The sequence below is a fragment of the Apostichopus japonicus genome, chromosome 9 (genome assembly GCF_037975245.1).
Source record: "Apostichopus japonicus isolate 1M-3 chromosome 9, ASM3797524v1, whole genome shotgun sequence".
In the NCBI taxonomy this organism is placed as follows: Eukaryota; Metazoa; Echinodermata; class Holothuroidea; order Aspidochirotida; family Stichopodidae; genus Apostichopus; species Apostichopus japonicus.
The window spans coordinates 10,574,082-10,591,444 of NC_092569.1; the positions used below are offsets into that span (position 1 = coordinate 10,574,082).

The 17,363-nt window shown below is 37.7% G+C and overlaps 2 protein-coding genes across 7 annotated transcripts in view; one reads left to right on the plus strand and one right to left on the minus strand.

Annotated features, from left to right (window-relative positions):
* The window catches only part of LOC139973560 (microtubule-associated protein RP/EB family member 1-like), a 46,984-nt gene extending 37,961 nt beyond the window's left edge, over window positions 1-9,023 (plus strand). For 2 of the 5 annotated variants that reach the window (XM_071980335.1, XM_071980338.1), the window contains exons 7-8: window positions 1,723-1,755; window positions 4,386-9,023. In XM_071980335.1, coding sequence (XP_071836436.1) covers window positions 1,723-1,755; window positions 4,386-4,493 — 141 coding nt within the window. In that variant the 3' untranslated portion in view covers window positions 4,494-9,023. Of the gene's footprint in view, window positions 1-1,211; window positions 1,381-1,722; window positions 1,756-4,385 lie in introns of all 5 variants that reach the window. The other 3 variants (XM_071980339.1, XM_071980337.1, XM_071980336.1) reach the window with 2 other exon arrangements.
* LOC139973564 (rRNA-processing protein UTP23 homolog) lies at window positions 8,833-17,181 on the minus strand. Of its 2 annotated transcripts, none has more exons than XM_071980343.1 (4): window positions 17,028-17,181; window positions 15,095-15,275; window positions 14,042-14,227; window positions 8,833-13,099 (listed from the first exon to the last, which is right to left on the minus strand). In XM_071980343.1, the coding sequence occupies exons 2-4, from the start codon at window positions 15,266-15,268 to the stop codon at window positions 12,689-12,691; spliced, it is 771 nt and encodes a 256-aa protein (XP_071836444.1). In that variant the 5' UTR covers window positions 15,269-15,275; window positions 17,028-17,181; the 3' UTR covers window positions 8,833-12,688. The 2 variants fall into 2 exon arrangements, with proteins under 2 accessions (XP_071836444.1, XP_071836443.1); XM_071980342.1 differs by having other exon boundaries at window positions 15,095-15,302.
* Between the last annotated feature and the right edge of the window lie 182 nt (window positions 17,182-17,363).

Genomic DNA, 17,363 nt, shown 5'->3' on the forward strand with positions numbered 1-17,363 from the left:
TATTTTATATCAATTACAGACACTTGATAGTCCTATGGTATACTAAGGTAATCTCCAAACATGTACAATGCATTCCCCAACCAGCAAAGTGATGTAAGCACACATTTTCAAGTGCAACAAGCGAGGGACTCTCTACAGAAACTACTGTGTTAAAGCAACTATAAAATATTTATACTAGGTGTTGCTAGGTAATATTAATTCATGGCAGTTTTCAAAGATGATACTGGTTTGTTATGGAATGTATTTCCATACATAACGATATACTTTTTCCCCTGTAATTTTTGGCTGAATTTTTATACACTGATGCATTAGGTAAGGCTTACGTTTTATGGAATGTGTAGTGGTTTTTATTGCTCGTCCAGGGCCGTGGCTATGGTCGCAGCTTGTGCGAGAATTAGTTAATGTTTGGAGAGTCGGTCGATAGAACATGCATAGTAATACTATCCCACACATCGTCATTGTAAACAGTCCCATGGTCTGACAAAATCAGCTAGATGTACAGTATTGAGACAAGGTCATGACCTATAATGTCTATACTGTATGGAATGCTTCAACATTGTGAAGTACCACAATGTTACAGCACAGGTGGAGAATGTTGTCTTCTTTCTGTTAGCAAGACCCTGATCAGGGAATGGTCATCCACAGCTTCGTACAGAACTAAGACCTAATTTCAATAATGACAACAATAATGAATGCAATCAATACGGAACGCCAAGGCACAGTTAAATTGGACGATGAATAGTCATGGGTTACCTTATGCATGGATTTTGTTCCTTTCGAAGTTTGTAATCCAAACGGAATAGTAATTTGGAATGTCCTCTGTTTGTGGTAATATATATAATGATATCTTGCAATATTCTCATACTAGCGTCACTTTACTACACCCATGGTATTCAAATTTTTAGCTTGGTGACCCAAATTTTTCACCTCGATCATTTTGTGACCCTACCTTTTGGCGGTAGTCCTGAACTGGGGATGGGAAACTTTAGGGGACGAGGTATCACCCCTCCCTTTTTGAGAAAGACGGGTGCTAATTTGCAAGACTGTCTTTCACTCTGCAACCTTTGTTTGTAATTAAATGGTCAAGATTTTCAATTTTTATCTGTTAACTACTTAAAGGAGACATTGCAGGACTTAAGCATTTTACCCTCCCCCTTTCCATCTTTCCTTTTACCTGCTATCACTTTGATTGTCGTTGCGGATATTTGCAGGACGGTTTCGCCATCCCGGAAGAAGAAGACGACGATGAGGATGAGGATGGAGAGGATGGGGATTTGGTAGAGAGTGATCGGGACCTGGGCAGTCTCGAGGAGACTCTCTCCGATCAATATTAATGTTCATAGTCTTGGTGTCAGCCGCTTCGTTTATCGCAAACATCCTGTAATTCTGGTTTTCACAGCTTTTTTTTTTTTTTTTTTTTTTTCCTGTTTCTTTTGTTTCTTGATGTAATTTGCGACCACTGTATCCTCCTCACCAGTATTTTGCGTACACATGTCACATTTATAAATAGAAGTGGTTGTATCGGTTTTATACTTCTCTCACCTCTCATTGTCCTCTGTCCCCCCCCCCTTTCACGACCCCTTTCTTTTCTCTATCTTTTTTTTCTCTTTTCCTTTTTTTCCGCCCCCCTTTTTCTCATGATTATGGAATGCTCATTTTCTTTTGAACAGTCAAGTATTATCGGGATCCAACGTTAAAATCTTTTTTGTTTTTAATGCTCAGTCCGAACAGCAAGCTGCTTCAAACCCGGCAAAGGTTTGTTTGCTTAGCTACCATTCTGAGTGTGCATATTGTGGAAAAAAAATTATGTCAACAGTATTTTGATGTCCATTCTTATTCTATTTTTTTTTTTTAAATTAAAGATTTTTTTTTTTTTGGCAAAGCTGATTGGACAAATTAGTGAAGAAAAATATAAAAAAAAACCCAAAATGAATAACACTGCAGAAAAGACAGAGAAAAAAGAGCAAAATATGATGCAAAGAAAATTTTAGTGATATTACTCAAAGGACATAGGGTGGGGGTGAGTTACAGTTTACTACCCTATGAGTTCTGTTCATGTGACAACCTTGTAGCATGACATGTGTCATTAAGACATCTATTCTATATATATATATATCTTCAGCTTGATATCAGAAGCATTTTGTGTTGAAAAAACAACAACAACAAACAATGAAGAGAGGAAAGCCACAGCCTTCCCCTCTCCCCCCCCCCCCCCAAAAAAAAAATTACAAAAAGAACAAACACAAATATTAAATGTCTTTATGTTTTGGTGATGTAATTTTAATTAAAATTTTAATTTAATGTAAGTTTAATTCTACATTCCCTCATCATGTTTTCTCTAAAGCTAACATCTTAGTTGTATAAATTCTGGCAATTTTTATTAAACTTGCAGCATCAACAGCATCAACTTAAAAAGTTGCTTTAAAATAAATTCAATAACTTTGGTTTGAGCTGGCAAAGTTGCAGGATTTTTCGCTGTTAAATCTTCCCATCGTGATGGATCAGCTGATCAGTACGATTTGATTACCTCAAAATCCCTTTAAAAAATCATTGGTAAATGTTCTTTAAAGCTGTTTATAATAATTATAAGTACAGCAGATTTATGATCCAGAGTATCGGTGATGGATTGGTTCATTGCACATGGCAAATACGGGACCGTTTATTTTCCGATCATAACACAAAATGCTTCTTGGGTTTTTCTTTAATTAGTTGTTTCATGTATATGTAAAGTCATGATTATATACATGTGTTGGTTGTTAATAATGGATGGCCATGCAGCACGGCCACAGTATAACGGTCTGTTCTCCAACTTGTAAAAGCACCCTTTCTTTGTTCATATACCATAACTGTACATGTGTTTGATGGAAGCATGGCTTATCTTCATCTGCTTTGAATTATATGGTATACTTCCAAAATCTACTCTTGCTGATGGTGGGGGTCAGACATTTGTTTGTTGTACCCTCCCCCTATTCTTTTGCCTGTGATGAAAAGTTGATAGGGGAGGGGAGGGGGAAGGCAGGGGAGGGGAAGGCAGGGGAGGGAGAACGCAGGAGAGGGAGAAGGCAGGGGAGGGAGAAGGCAGGGGAGGGAGAAGGCAAGGGAGGGAGAAGGGAGGGCGGGAGAAGGGAGGGGAAGGAGTCAGCCATGCTATTTGGGAGGGGGGCTGGATGGGGGTTGAGGTTTTGAAGAGATGGAACTTGATACAGATTATTTATTATAACACCAGTCATCTAGGCAAAGATCAAAACCTGTTTTTTCTCAGTGTTTTAAGAATTTGAGCTGTAAAAATTCTGACTGGAATGCCATCTGAGAACGGAAGTTGGAAGGTCATGTTTTGTTTAAGTGTTAAACAATTCTAGTCTGTGTCTCCAAATACCTTGATATTTCTGGAATAAGCCCAGTTCTGTATTTACCTTATTTTTTTCTTTCTGTGAGTGATTTAATCAAAGGTTAGAAGTCGGGGAAAAAAGAAAACGTGAAAGAATAATGAGATGAAAGCAAGAGTAGCATGTTTTTTTAAGGCTTTCAATTTACGGTGATTGTGAGGTGCTTAAATTGGCAACCTTTTCCTGAGTTGTAGTGGAAATTTATGTTTGTGTTGAAGCTTCCTCCCTCCATCATGCATGAGAGAAATGCACCCTGGGTAATAGGTTGCTCGGGGTCATAGATGTTGACTGAATGGAAAATCGCCACTCGCGCAAGCAGCATTGTCTTCACAAGTTAGGTATTTCAGCTGGTGGTGGTGGTGGTTAATAAAAGTAAGTTTGTGGGATATGGGCGGCTTAACAAACTTGAAATCAGAATTGCCAACTTGTGACTCAAATTCACAAAGATGTACAGTATATATATATATATACATATTATTACAGAACTTGTCTTGTTCAAAGAACTTTGGTATGCCTTTGAGAAATAGACATGACCCAGTAACTGAAAATTTTCAAATGGTGGGGGGAGGAGGGGAGGGTGTCATGTCAGAATGGGGGGAGGGGAGGGGCAGGGTTGAAGGGTGACAAGTCAGAAGGATGATATTAAAATTGCACTATTTACAATATTTGCCAGCAGTCATCTGGCTATAATCTGACTAAAAACAGATTCTATTCGCTGGTGGTTTCTCGTTCCTAATCCATGGCTGAAATACTCCCCCTTTTTATTTTTTTTCTTGGTTCAGCGTGATTGTTGTAAAACTGAGGATGGAATGTGGTGTAGCTGTCAGATCAGAAGGAAAGGTGTAGATGTGGGGAGGGGGCTGGAGGGGGGAGGGGGTGGGGGGAGTGGGCCTTTGTATAAATCTTCTGTGGTGGTTTGTGCAATTTGAAGGAAAAAAATGAATCTGAAGTACCTTTTGATTTGACTGTGATCCATCTTCCCTTTTTTTCTTCAAACAGGATGGTTTTGAACCACCAGAAGAAGGCGACCCCGCTGAGGGTGGAGATTTTGTTGAAGATCCTGGTTACCAAGACGAAGAATACGAAGATCCGGACAAGGAGTTCTAGAAGACCATTTCTCGGGTTCAACAATTGGCCATAAAACACAACGACCGTATTTGGGGTAGAGCATAATGTTTTGGTGACACCGACATGCAGCTCTCGCAGACGGTCGTGTGTTTTAAGGCCAGGATCATTTCAATGCCTCTCATTTATCCTTGATTTAATTCAATCAGATGGCTGTTTTTAAATAAAAAAAATGTCTTTTGATATTACCATTTATTGGATAAGACTGTAATGACAGGTTTCCTGCAAAAAAACAGACTGTTCTAATTACTGTCAGACTGTCACAATATATGTATTGCCCCCACCCACATGTCATGTATATATTTTATGTACTAATCCAATAAAAAAAATATGCATAATTTTAATATAAATACCACCACAGTTTAAACCTTAACGGCAAGCACTCTGGGTTCGACCACTCATTGCGCAGGATAGTGTTGTTCACCACACGATTGCATCCAAACCACTTGATAGTGCCCATCTAGCAGTTTGCAAAGATGGTTAAGTTATAGCAATTTTATTAGATTCAGACAAATATGTCACCCAGACACTTCTAATCTAGTTAGAGAACTTTTAATGTCATGCCCCATACTCACCCAAATTGTGATCACATACCGTGAATATTTCTATTAACAACATGCCCCATGCTCACCAATATCTAGATCACATACCGTGAATATTTTGATTAACATCATGCCCCATGCTCACCCAAATCCAGATAACATACCGTGAATATTTTGATTAACAGCATGCCCCATTGCTCACCCAAATCCTGATCACATACCGTGAATATTTTTATTAACATCATGCCCCATGCTCACCCAAATCCAGATCACATACTGTGAATATTTCTATTAACATCATGCCCCATGCTCACCCAAATCCAGATCACATACCATGAATATTTCTATTAACATCAAGCCCCATGCTCACCCAAATCCAGATCACATACCGTGAATATTTCTATTAACATCATGCCCCATGCTCACCCAAATCCAGATAACATACCGTGAATATTTCTATTAACATCATGCCCCATGCTCACCCAAATCCAGATCACATACCGTGAATATTTCTATTAACATCATGCCCCATGCTCACCCAAATCCAGATCACATACCGTGAATATTTTGATTAACATCATGCCCCATGCTCACCCAAATCCAGATAACATACCGTGAATATTTTGATTAACAGCATGCCCCATTGCTCACCCAAATCCTGATCACATACCGTGAATATTTTGATTAACATCATGCCCCATGCTCACCCAAATCCAGATAACATACCGTGAATATTTTGATTAACAGCATGCCCCATTGCTCACCCAAATCCAGATAACATACCGTGAATATTTCTATTAACATCATGCCCCATGCTCACCCAAATCCTGATCACATACCGTGAATATTTCTATTAACATCATGCCCCATGCTCACCCAAATCCAGATCACATACTGTGAATATTTCTATTAACAGCATGCCCCATTGCTCACCCAAATAGTGTTCACATACCGTGATATTTCTGTTAACGGCATGCTCCATGCGTACCCAAATACGAGTTGTACAATTAGGGTAATGCCCAGGTGGCAATTGGATTTATGGAATAAACACATAATTAACACATAATTGACAACCAAGGCAGTACACTACTTTACAGTTAAACTGTGGCGCCTTTTTATGTAAATTATAGAAGAAAGCAAAAAAGAAATGAGTTTTGCACTTGTTGTTTTCTCCATTTGATGTACTATGTGGTTAAAACAAAGAAAGAAAGTAGATATCTGTGATTTAATGATGCAAAGTAACTATATGTTTGCTTCAGTGTCTAAGACACTGGTACCGTTAGTGCATGCTAGTTACAGATTTTTTAAAAATGTCCTCAATGGTGACCATGTTTGGTTGTTGGTCTAGAACATTCTAAATGTACTTGTAAAATTTGAATACACTTAAAGTGGATGTTAAGAGAGCCTTAGCCAATGATCATCTCCACATTGGATGAGTGGAGCTAGCTTATTGAGCAGTGAAATCAGAAAGCATTTAATTGACGGAGTTATCAGACAACTTTGTATTTTACCTTGATAAAGAGGTTTCATAATGATTTTTTTTAGTTTGAAGTAGTCAAGTGTTATCCAGACTACATAATTCAGGTCTATTTTTTGGGCTACATGCCAGGTGTGATTTCACCATTTGCAGAGCAAACAAAAAACACAAAAAAAGGACTTAAAGTTGTCTCTTTGTATTAATTTGTTTTGGCTAAAATCTGGAAATTCTAGGCCCTCTTTACCGCCAATTTTTTTCAGTCTGTTTGCTTTGGTTTCAACTTATTGTATTTGTGGTGACAGAGAACTGAAGAGGTCATAGTTCATATTGTAATACTATTGGTTTGTTTGAATCCATTCCATGTTAGTGTAGTATTATGTCTGGTGTTAGGGAGTAACGTCCAAGCTGAGAGGTAGTCTAAACACGACGAGATGAGATCTACTTTTAATATTCTACAAAGAATAATAATTTGTATAAACAGTTTCTATTACAACATTGTTTCATATTGGGTTGGATGTAGGCTATAAATTGATAAAGAGTAAGTGGATTATTTACCAAAGGAATTCTCATGTTAACTATCTCACATTGAAGAGATTGTCAAGGACCTATTTGTCTGTCCTGGTTTTATTGTGTCTACCACCCAAGCAAGTAAGAAAACCAAACCCTGCGGTAGTCATTTCGAACGGGCTTGCATTACCACTACCTTTAAGCAATATTTAGAATTTTTTTCATATGACACACTTCGTACCTATGCCTCTGTTAAGTTCATCGTTTATAGACTAGTTATCTATTACCATAGACATATGAATGACCGTGTTTGAAATGCTTTCTTTATGGTTATGATTGTAAAGGTCTCGTTCTCCCAATAATTGCCAAAAAATAATTAGTGCCAAAAAAAACAAAAAAAACTTGGATGGCTTGAAGAATTTTTTTTTTTGTCTTGGTTGTCATCATTTGTTACTCCTGTAATATTTTACTTGATATCCTACTGCTGATGAGCAACTATCCTGAAAAATGTTCTATCGGAAGATCTGTATCAAACAGGATCTAACAAGAATGGATATATCCGCAAAGGATCATTCCTTCTTCGATCGTGGTAGAGCTGATGGTCCTTTAAGAGTAGTCATCATCCATGCTCTGGGTTGTTTGGAGCTCTGAAAGGGCTTTCTTATAACTCAAACAGTAATTTAATAGTTATGTTTCTTTTTATATAATTGCCTTACATTTTAACATTTGTTTGTGTTAGGTTTATTTTGGACTGCACACTTGTTAATTTACAAAGTTTTCTCGTTATAAAATTTGTTCCCCTATTAAAAGGGAGGAAGCAATCGAAAGTACATATTTACACAAAATACATTAACTTTTGGAATGTTTTAGCACTTGAGTAATCTGTGCATTCTCAGCATGTTTTAAGCTGACGCTCTGGTTTGGTTTTTTCGAATTTGAGATTGTTCATTGCTATGAATTCACATAATAGACATGGAGAGGGATTTAGGGAAGGGGTTGGGGGATTGTGGATTTGTTCACCAGTTATTCTCAGCTCAGCAGAAAGTGGCTATAAATTTGTAGTGAAACTACATCACAAGAGGAATGTGCTGCGAAGTGTGTTTGGAAGGAATCTTGCAGAATTGAAACAATTTCGACCAAGAAACCCATGATCGGGACAATATTCGTTCTCGATATCTTCATATCATGCTTTAATGTCCTTTTTTCTATTCGATAAAGTTGGTTTGTTCGTACTGTCAATACAACTGCTTTGCAGGCATGACAGGGTAATATCTTGTAGAGTTGTAATTAGAATGAGAAAAATCCTCCCAATTGGCTGAAGCTACTTCTCCTTTCTGAATATGCAGAACAGATATTGTCCTTTATGCATATGTACTGTGTGCAGTAAGTGGTGAGTGTTTACCATGCATTGTTGCTCGACTTCTAGTGTTAGCTAATTGACATTCCTTCCTGTTTGAGTCGGTAGAACGTTTCCCAAATTTGTCATCAAAACTTTGTTGCTTTCTAGCGGATTTCTAGTCAGCTGGGAAATTATTGACTTGATGTTTTTGTATGGACATGAATATGCTTGATTTACGTAAATAAAAACCTAATCCCCTTTAAAGAGGTTTATGGAAATGTACATTTGTAATTGAACCCCTTGTGAAAAAGGAATTTGTTGTTGTTTGAACAAGTGAACTTGGCCAAAAAGTTTTTAAAAAAAGGAAAAATATGGCAGTTTTCAGTGTATATTTGTACAGTATCACTATGGTATCAACATGAAATCTGTGCATACTGTGGTATTTAGTGCTATCAAGTTAATTTATTCAATGCTAATGCTTAGTGTTGTTGACGACCTCATATGGTTTTGCTGTGTTGTTTCATTACCCTTGTTTTGTTCTTTGTAAAAACATATTCTCTTTATAATCTGATAGCTCACGTTATATAGGTTCCGACAGATGGATTTGGAACATGGAGCAAAGAAATAAACAATGCACAGTTATTAAATTTTGGCCTTTTGTCCTTTTTGCATTGTTCAGTTTTTTTAATAGGAATGACAAAACAAGCAGAATGGGGAATTTTTTTTTTACAGAAAGCTCTTCCAACTCTAGGTTTATAATCAAGGCAACCAAAGACCAATCTGTTACTATCTAGTTTTATTCATACTAATTTTTTAGTTTTTCCATATCACTATGATGTGAAGTTTATCAAATGTCTGGTTTGTATCACTAAAGCCCGGGTCACATCTGCGCGATTCAACACGCGATTCAACTCGCAACTAAAATCACGCGAATCAGAAAAGTTGCTTCTGAGAAGTTGCGCTGATTAGGACATTGCTCTATTGCAAATCGACGGCGCAACTTTTATTGCGCAACAATTTGATACCCGTGTCTAACTACGCGATTCAACTTTCAATTGTATTGCGAGTTGAATCGCGTGTTGAATCGCGCAGATGTGACCTGGGCTTAAAAGCAGCATTTTGCGTCGTTTTCTATGCTTATCAATTTAAATCTTACTTCAAATGGTGGCATAAAAGTTGAAAAATTTGCAACTTTCAACTTTGTTTTTCTCCAAGATATTTTCCGTTGGGATCCCAATAAACCTCGCCCATAATATGAATATTTAAACACTACGAACGTCATTGACCAATACGTAATACAACACCAAGCTTGATTTGTGTACAGTCTATATGGCAGTTGTACCAGGGAGTTCCATAACAACTCCCTGGTTGTACCAACGCAGTCTTAAATTTATTTTTAGCAACGGCTCATAACTAAACATGGATCTCTGATTGGTTGAATTCAAACTAGTGGTTTTGGGGGAACTGTATGCGATTAATTTTAAATGTGGAATTTTGTCGTGGATACTTTTCTCATTATCTGCAAATATCTTTAATTACTCGCCAATTAACGATGTTGGCAGGGAAAAACTTGGCTGATATCTTAGTTTGCTGATTGATATATGTAAAAAACTTGATGGACATGTCAAAAAAGTAGAAAACCACGACCAAACGCAAAATGCTGCTTTAAGTTTAATGTAATTGTAATTGATAAACCACCCTCTCCCTCCGTTTAGAACCCAGTGGCGGAGCTAGGGGTATTGGTCAAAGGGGACGAGAATGGTCTGTAGGGGCGCTTTCGACACTCTAAGCGGGGCGCCACCACAGGTTGGCCCGGAGCATACAGAAATTTTTTCAGTAAAGATACTTCCTAGATCGCCGGAAATGAACATTTCCAGGCCTTGCTAATTTGCAGATGAAAGAAGAACAAATAGGTGTCATTGCCAACAAAATGTGACAAATGTCAATAGGTAGATGAGAGCGCAATAAAAAAGTATATAATCGTGAATAAGTAAAAAGTGGTAAAAAGCTGAAAAGGGCGCCAGCAGTCCATTTGAGTCCGTCAGGGGGGGGTGGGGGGAGCATCTGCCCCCTCTGACTGTATGGACGCTCCGCCACTGTTAGAACCGTCTGCTCTTCCCCTCAACCTCATTCCAATCTTCAAGAGAAAAGGAAAGGCTAGTTTGATCAAAGCCAGACAGATATGTATTTCTATTGTATTGTTTGGATTCATGTTCAAACCATGCAATGTAACTTGAAAACAAGAAAATGCTAATATTATATCTTTTTTACTTTTATTAGCTTTTGATGACATTGTAACAAGTGATGCACATCAGGTTCGTTTTACTTCCAAGTATGAGATAGAACTACAGGAAGACTTGTCATTGATGACAACTTTCAGTTGAATGGTACTGTAAGGTATCCTAACTAGGAGCAAAATAGTATCTGGTGTACGTACATCACATGATGTGTTAGTACAGTGTGATTACTATACTGTACCTATTGATGACATGCATTTGAAAAATTGTTGACCAGGCAACTGATTTGTCCACCTTTGAAACTTCGCAATATTACTTCCAAATTATTCAGTAGCACAACAAAACCCTCTTACTCTCCCCAACAGTATCCCCTCCCTTGGACCCTTTCAAATGATTCCATGGCCTTTTGAAAGAGGCAGTAAGACCAGTCAAAGGTTTGGAATAGATCATCACTTTTACTCTTTCTAACATATTACTAGCATATGCAAAGTGAGGAGGGGATTGGGAGGTGTGTGGGTCACCATCATCCATAATCAGTTAAGGGAAAATGTTCCAGTTGGGGGGATACTTTACTTTCAGCCAGGAAGATTTAGATCACGGCTATGTCTGATCATCCCATTTTCAACCCAACACACACAAAAATGAGTATTTATTAGCACAACCTTGCATTTAGAGCTCCTCACAAATAAATAATGCATCAGAACGCACCGTTTAACTTCTGAAGATTTTTCTAGGGGAAGAAACCACCACGACTTCATGGGAGTTGGCTTCAATGACCCCAGCGCAGCACCCATCCTCTATAAAATTCTTCACTCACCTCTGGTCCTTCTACATAGGGTCCGTCCCTACTTAAATCAGTTGGGAAGATTTTATAATTTGGTCCCCCCTAATCCACCATTGAAATCCTGTGCAGGCCACTCGAAACGTGGTTAGAATAGGAGAAATTGAGATCAAAGGAGCAATCTGTTTGTACCATACACGACTGCCAAGGAAAATGATGCTACCACAAAAACTTGTATGCTATTTTGACAGGCCAAAACTGAACCAGGGATGATATATTTAGGCATCAACTTCCAGTGGTGGCAGATGTTAAAAAATAAGATTTTACATTAACTTTGGTGGACACAACATTTTCTGTATTAAACTGAGCAGATTCTTACTCCCTAATTAAGAACAACCAAACAGCTGTAAACATATACATGTGGTAGTTAATTATTTGTAAATATGGCACAACAACTCAATGTAAATGCAATGTTATAATAGGATGGTAAGCATATATTACAGTATGTTTATAGCAAATTACCACATGAGGTTTGCACTCTAGTCAAACTCCAGGCCAAAGAAACTGAAACAACCAAATCCTTGCAAAATATTTTACTTCAACTCTGTAGGCAACAAAATATGCTATATTTAACACTTTTAACAATGCCCATTATTATATATAGCATTGTTCAACCGATTGATGAATAGCTTGTCTTTCATTAATTAGCTTTCATAGGTATAACAAAGTGTGATTAGTAGACCTAGAAATTGAGCTAATTTACCAGTAGAAAAAAATGGACACTGGTATTTTGCTGCTGGTACAAAGTTAATGTTGCTTTTGAATTAACTCAAGGAAAATGCAATGGGGAATTTTGATTTTAGCCAGTGGATGTTGTACTGTAGGCATAGGTTTCTTATTTAGCAAGTGATTAATATTGTGACATTCTAAGCCTATTTAGAAATTTTCTTGTTGTTCTTGGAGAGTCAAATCTTCAACCTCTCAATTGCTTTTAGATATATGCATCATACTATCTCCTGATGAGTGTGACTTCACAAATGCTTATACTTTTACCCGCAATCAGCCATTTTAAGTCCACACCTTAAGTATTCCGTCTACCCTTTTAACGACGCATGTTTAATACAGACTGCGCTCTCTACTTAATTTTCGAGAGTTCATCGTCCATATACTGTGTTCAAGTCAACCTTCCGACCCGCCATTCCCGAAATTCATCTTCAACGTACAGTACTGTATTCTTCAAGATTCTGCCTGGCCTGCTTACAGATCATCTCCAACATAAATTATCAAAACTTTCTCATCCAAGTTCTGTTTGCCCTTTCCAGAGTTCATCTTTAACATGTTGAGCTATTTTCACTCTTTTCCTCCTTTTCCTTTTCCTGCCACTCTCCCCTGTGGCACTCTCCCCTGTGGCATGTCCGCCATCGTCCAGCCTCTTCGGTTTCTTTTTCTTTACGGACAATGGATTCGGTTCCTTTGGTCCTTTCCGTTTCCGTCTCGTGGAGGTCGTGGTCGGTCTCTCCTTGATTCCTTTCAGCTGCTTTAAGGTCTCCTGTTCGTGGCTGGTTAAAAGAGTCGTTTTCATGTTTATTTTATTCGCCATCCTCATGGATGATACCGAAGGTTTCTCCAAGATGATGGTCTTTCCCGATATATAGAGGAGGGGTACTCCTGGAAACCTGTTAACAGTTCTCGTAAGGCCAGGATCCTTGATAAAGAAGACAAGAAAGCAAAATTTATTTGAGAAAGAGCTGGTGCTGGGATTATTGAAATATTAAAAAAAAACTAGTAAAATTCTAAGTATTTCTAACACATCCAATGAAATGGTGTACACATAGCATTATATAACAATGGACTAATAGATACCTATGTTGTCAACCTTTCTTGCCCTTATTTATGAGGACCCTACAAGAACTCTCTAAACATTCACCTCAGCCTACACCATCACTTTCAGTTCCAATGGGTATACCATGACTACATTCTGACAATGGGAAACCCATCAGGTCTTCCTTCATCATCTCTTCAGGTAAATGTGGGTATCCTACCATCATATTCTCACAAAGTGGTAGCACCCCCACCTCCCACATCCTCCTTTCCATCAGCCTACATCATCTCTTTCCGTAAAAGTGGGTATCCTACCATCATATTCTCACAATCAGGTAGAACCTCCATCTCCCCCTTTCCATCAGCCTACATCATCTCTTTCAGTAAAAGTGGGTATCCTTCCATCATATTCTCACAATCAGGTAGAACCTCCACCTCCCACCCTCAGCCTAAATCATCTCTACCAGTATGAATACGTATACCATCATTACATGCTCATCAATGGACACCCATTCTGTCGCCTGCAGTATTTCCTACAGTAATGATAGGTAACTTACAATCACACTCTCCTAATGAGGTACCTATCCTGTCAGCTCACATTTCAATAAGGTATCCCATCCTATGGGCCTACATATCAACGTATACCATGCTTACATTTATCATGTCAAAGAGATGTACCCATCCTGTTAATCTACATTAAAACTTCTTGCAGTGAGCAGATATCTACAATCATACTTCCACCTGCTTCTTCTCCCAAACTCTGCTCACTCTATAAGAATTATCAATACCAATGGCCATGCGATACCAATCTGGTAAATCAACAAACCTGGGTTGCCACAAAGTAGTGGTTTGTGTTGCCATCTTTGACAAGTTGTCTGAAACACTCGGATGCTATTATTGGTTTGGTATGTCTGCATTCAACTTTCTCAAACCCGCTTAAAAGGACAAATGCACCGTGAAGTCTATGACCCAATGATTTGGTCTCATGAAGGGCACAAGCAGACGTCATGAACTGTGGGAGAACGAGAGAGAAATTGTATTTTATCGTTAGAAGTCTGTCAAATTCAAAATTAGACTTTCAATGATACATGTATGACGCAGTACATTTCAAGCAAATTATGGCCCAAGACTTCGTCTGAGGATGCAAAACAGTATCATCGGTACAACTTATTTTACAGCCTGTTCTAGATACTGCTGACTTATTAGAGTGAAATACTGATATTGATCTCCATGATGAACAACACTTAATTACCAGTGTAATTGCACTGAACTTAATGATGTACTTAAGGTATGAAATATCCAGTTAAATATGCCACTGAAACTGCCACCCAACATGAAGTGGAAATGAAAGTGTAGTAGGTTTAAGGATTCTTTTACTTTGTTAAGTGAATGAAATAACTAAAGTGGCATGCGTATCTGGTCATTAGGATTCAGTAGTCATGGGTTTCTTTCTTATGCTAGGCATTCTATTTTGCTCATATAAAAGCAGGAAGACATTATGTTATAAAGTTCTTTTCCTATATAGGTCTCCACTTATATAGACCTAAATGTACTGTAGTCTGAATGTAATTTATACAATGTTCATCTATAACTACAGTAGCTTACAGACTTTATTCCATGTATATTATCCAGTCATGAAAGTTGACTATATTTTAATATAGGTTGCGTATCCATGTATCTCAACCATGGGCAGAACAAATATGGCATTTTCATAATGAACCAGTTAAAAGTTCTGACTTAACAAGTACTCCTGATTTAGGGATATCCCAAGTTAGGTATTCCTGTATATACAGCATCCAGCTCAAGTGCTGACAATCATAGGCTACCCGTAAGTCAAGGGAAGTGTCTTTGTTGAGAGGAACCCTTCCGGCAGATTTACCTGCACTTGACCTCCAAGGTATTTCAGAAGTTGGTCTCTGATCTCTGTCTGGTTTTTCAAAGCTGCACATGTGAATGTCCCATCAATCAGAATATGGTGTGGCCAGTGGAAGTTGAAGTTTCGAAAATAGAAATTGGTCACCTTCTTGGCATGCTTGTATCTTTTTATCTTCATGATAATGCTGAATGGAGTTGATCAAGAGGAAGTTCTAAGAAGAAAAGAAAAAAAAAACAATCTAATTGAAGAACAGAATTTCATTTAGCATTCAACACTCATTATTGTTTATTGTAATTAAATGATAGGCCTTAGGCTAGGATGAAGAGAACCTTTAATTGCTTCCCATGAAAACTGTAACATTTTTTGAAAATGATATTACTGTACTATAGGTCTAGATTTAATGTTAAACACAATGACTGTGCTCAAATTGGACTCAAAATTCACAGCCAGATTACCAAATAAAGAGTCTAGAATTTACTTTAAATTTTGTATTTGTAAATCCACCCCGACACTTATTCACTCACATACAGTAAGACTACACTGAGGAAAAGTCTGGGAATCAGGAAAAAACAGTTGCCTATCCTAATTCCTATACCATGGTCACCCTTTTCATTCCTCTACAGTACAAGTTGGAATTTGATCAAAATTTGAGGAACCGTTATCAGCGTCATCTCTTTTTTTTAGGTCCATCAAGTCCTATTTATTACCATTCGTGATGTGCAGTACACTATTGGGGGTTTGGGACAGAAACAGGGATTAGCCTACCCTGCGGTCACACTAATTAGCGTCAACTCACGACAACTCACGACAACTCAAGACAACAGGTTTAAAATAACATCAAATACAATTGATGTTATCAGAGTATATCTGGAAAAACACGTTTAAAAGTGACTGGAACCAGCGTGCATACAGATCTTTCAAGGGAAAAAATGTTTTTGTCGTAAAAATCGCCAACTTTTTCCTAACGTTGAATTAGACGACGTGATGCTATTGCGATTGCGCAATGCCATTGGACCGAACCATTATAATATGAGTGGGTTTGTGCTAGGTTTGGAAAGTACCTTGTGTACAGTGTCGGTAAGGTGGGTTGTCGTAGTAATAAAGCACCAAAGTATGGTGAATGAACTCCAAATCAAATTATTTAATGTTTTAAAATAATGAATACTTCTTATTATTTTTCCATTTTAATTTACATATGTTATTATTAATTTTACAGAGTCTTGCTTACTATCATCTTGCCCGGTTTTATTATTCTCTCCGTCAAATCATTGAATGTTTTTAAAATAATGAATACTTATTGTTTTTCCATTGTAATTTACATATGTTATTGAAAAATTACACTTACCTGTAGTGTAATGGTTCGGTCCAATGTCATTGCGCAAGCGCAATGGCATCACGTCGTCCAATTCAACGTTAGAAAAAAGTTGGCGATTTTTACGACAAAAACATTTTTTCCCGTGAAAGATCTGTATGCACGCTGGTTCCAGTCACTTTTAAACGTGTTTCCAGATATACTCTGATAACATCAATTGTATTTGATGGTATTTGATGGTATTTTAAACCTGTTGTCTTGAGTTGTCTTGAGTTGTCGTGAGTTGTCGTGAGTTGTCGTGAGTTGACGCTAATTAGTGTGACCCACAGGTACATCAGTGACATATGAAACTAAAGCTTTTTGCTAATAGAGCGATCGATACTTCGTGTAACTTGGACCTTGTGGAAATGATTCACTAACTTAAGCCCACAGGCTATACAAGACTTAAGTGCTAGCCTAGGAATTTCCTTTCTTGGAGCCAGTCAAGAATCCTAGGTTTGTCCTAAGTTTGGCTTAGGCTACAGTAACTTACTTAGCCTATAAACTTTATGGCCTAGGCTAGGCGAATTAGTACTAGCCTACTAGGCTACGGATAAAAGTGTTGATTCTCAGCGAGAAGCCTACCTTTATTGCCAGCAGGATTATGCTAGACGATAATTTACAACATTTATCTCTTTGACCGTTTTCTCCTTATAACAGTATAAATAACACATGCAAGATCAGCGCACCACAACAGTATTGTGCCGTACCTGATACTGTTCCCAACTTAGCTCTTGGGTTACCGTACACAGTAAAATATAAATTAGAAAATGATTCAAGTGGAGAGGGAAATTACCATTGCCGATGTACCTAAATTTTGGTAAAAATATTTTATCACACTTATTATTTTAATATATCCTTACAAAAATTATTACAGTAGATTTAAAAGTATTATATTTAGCATTTATTATCAACTATAGA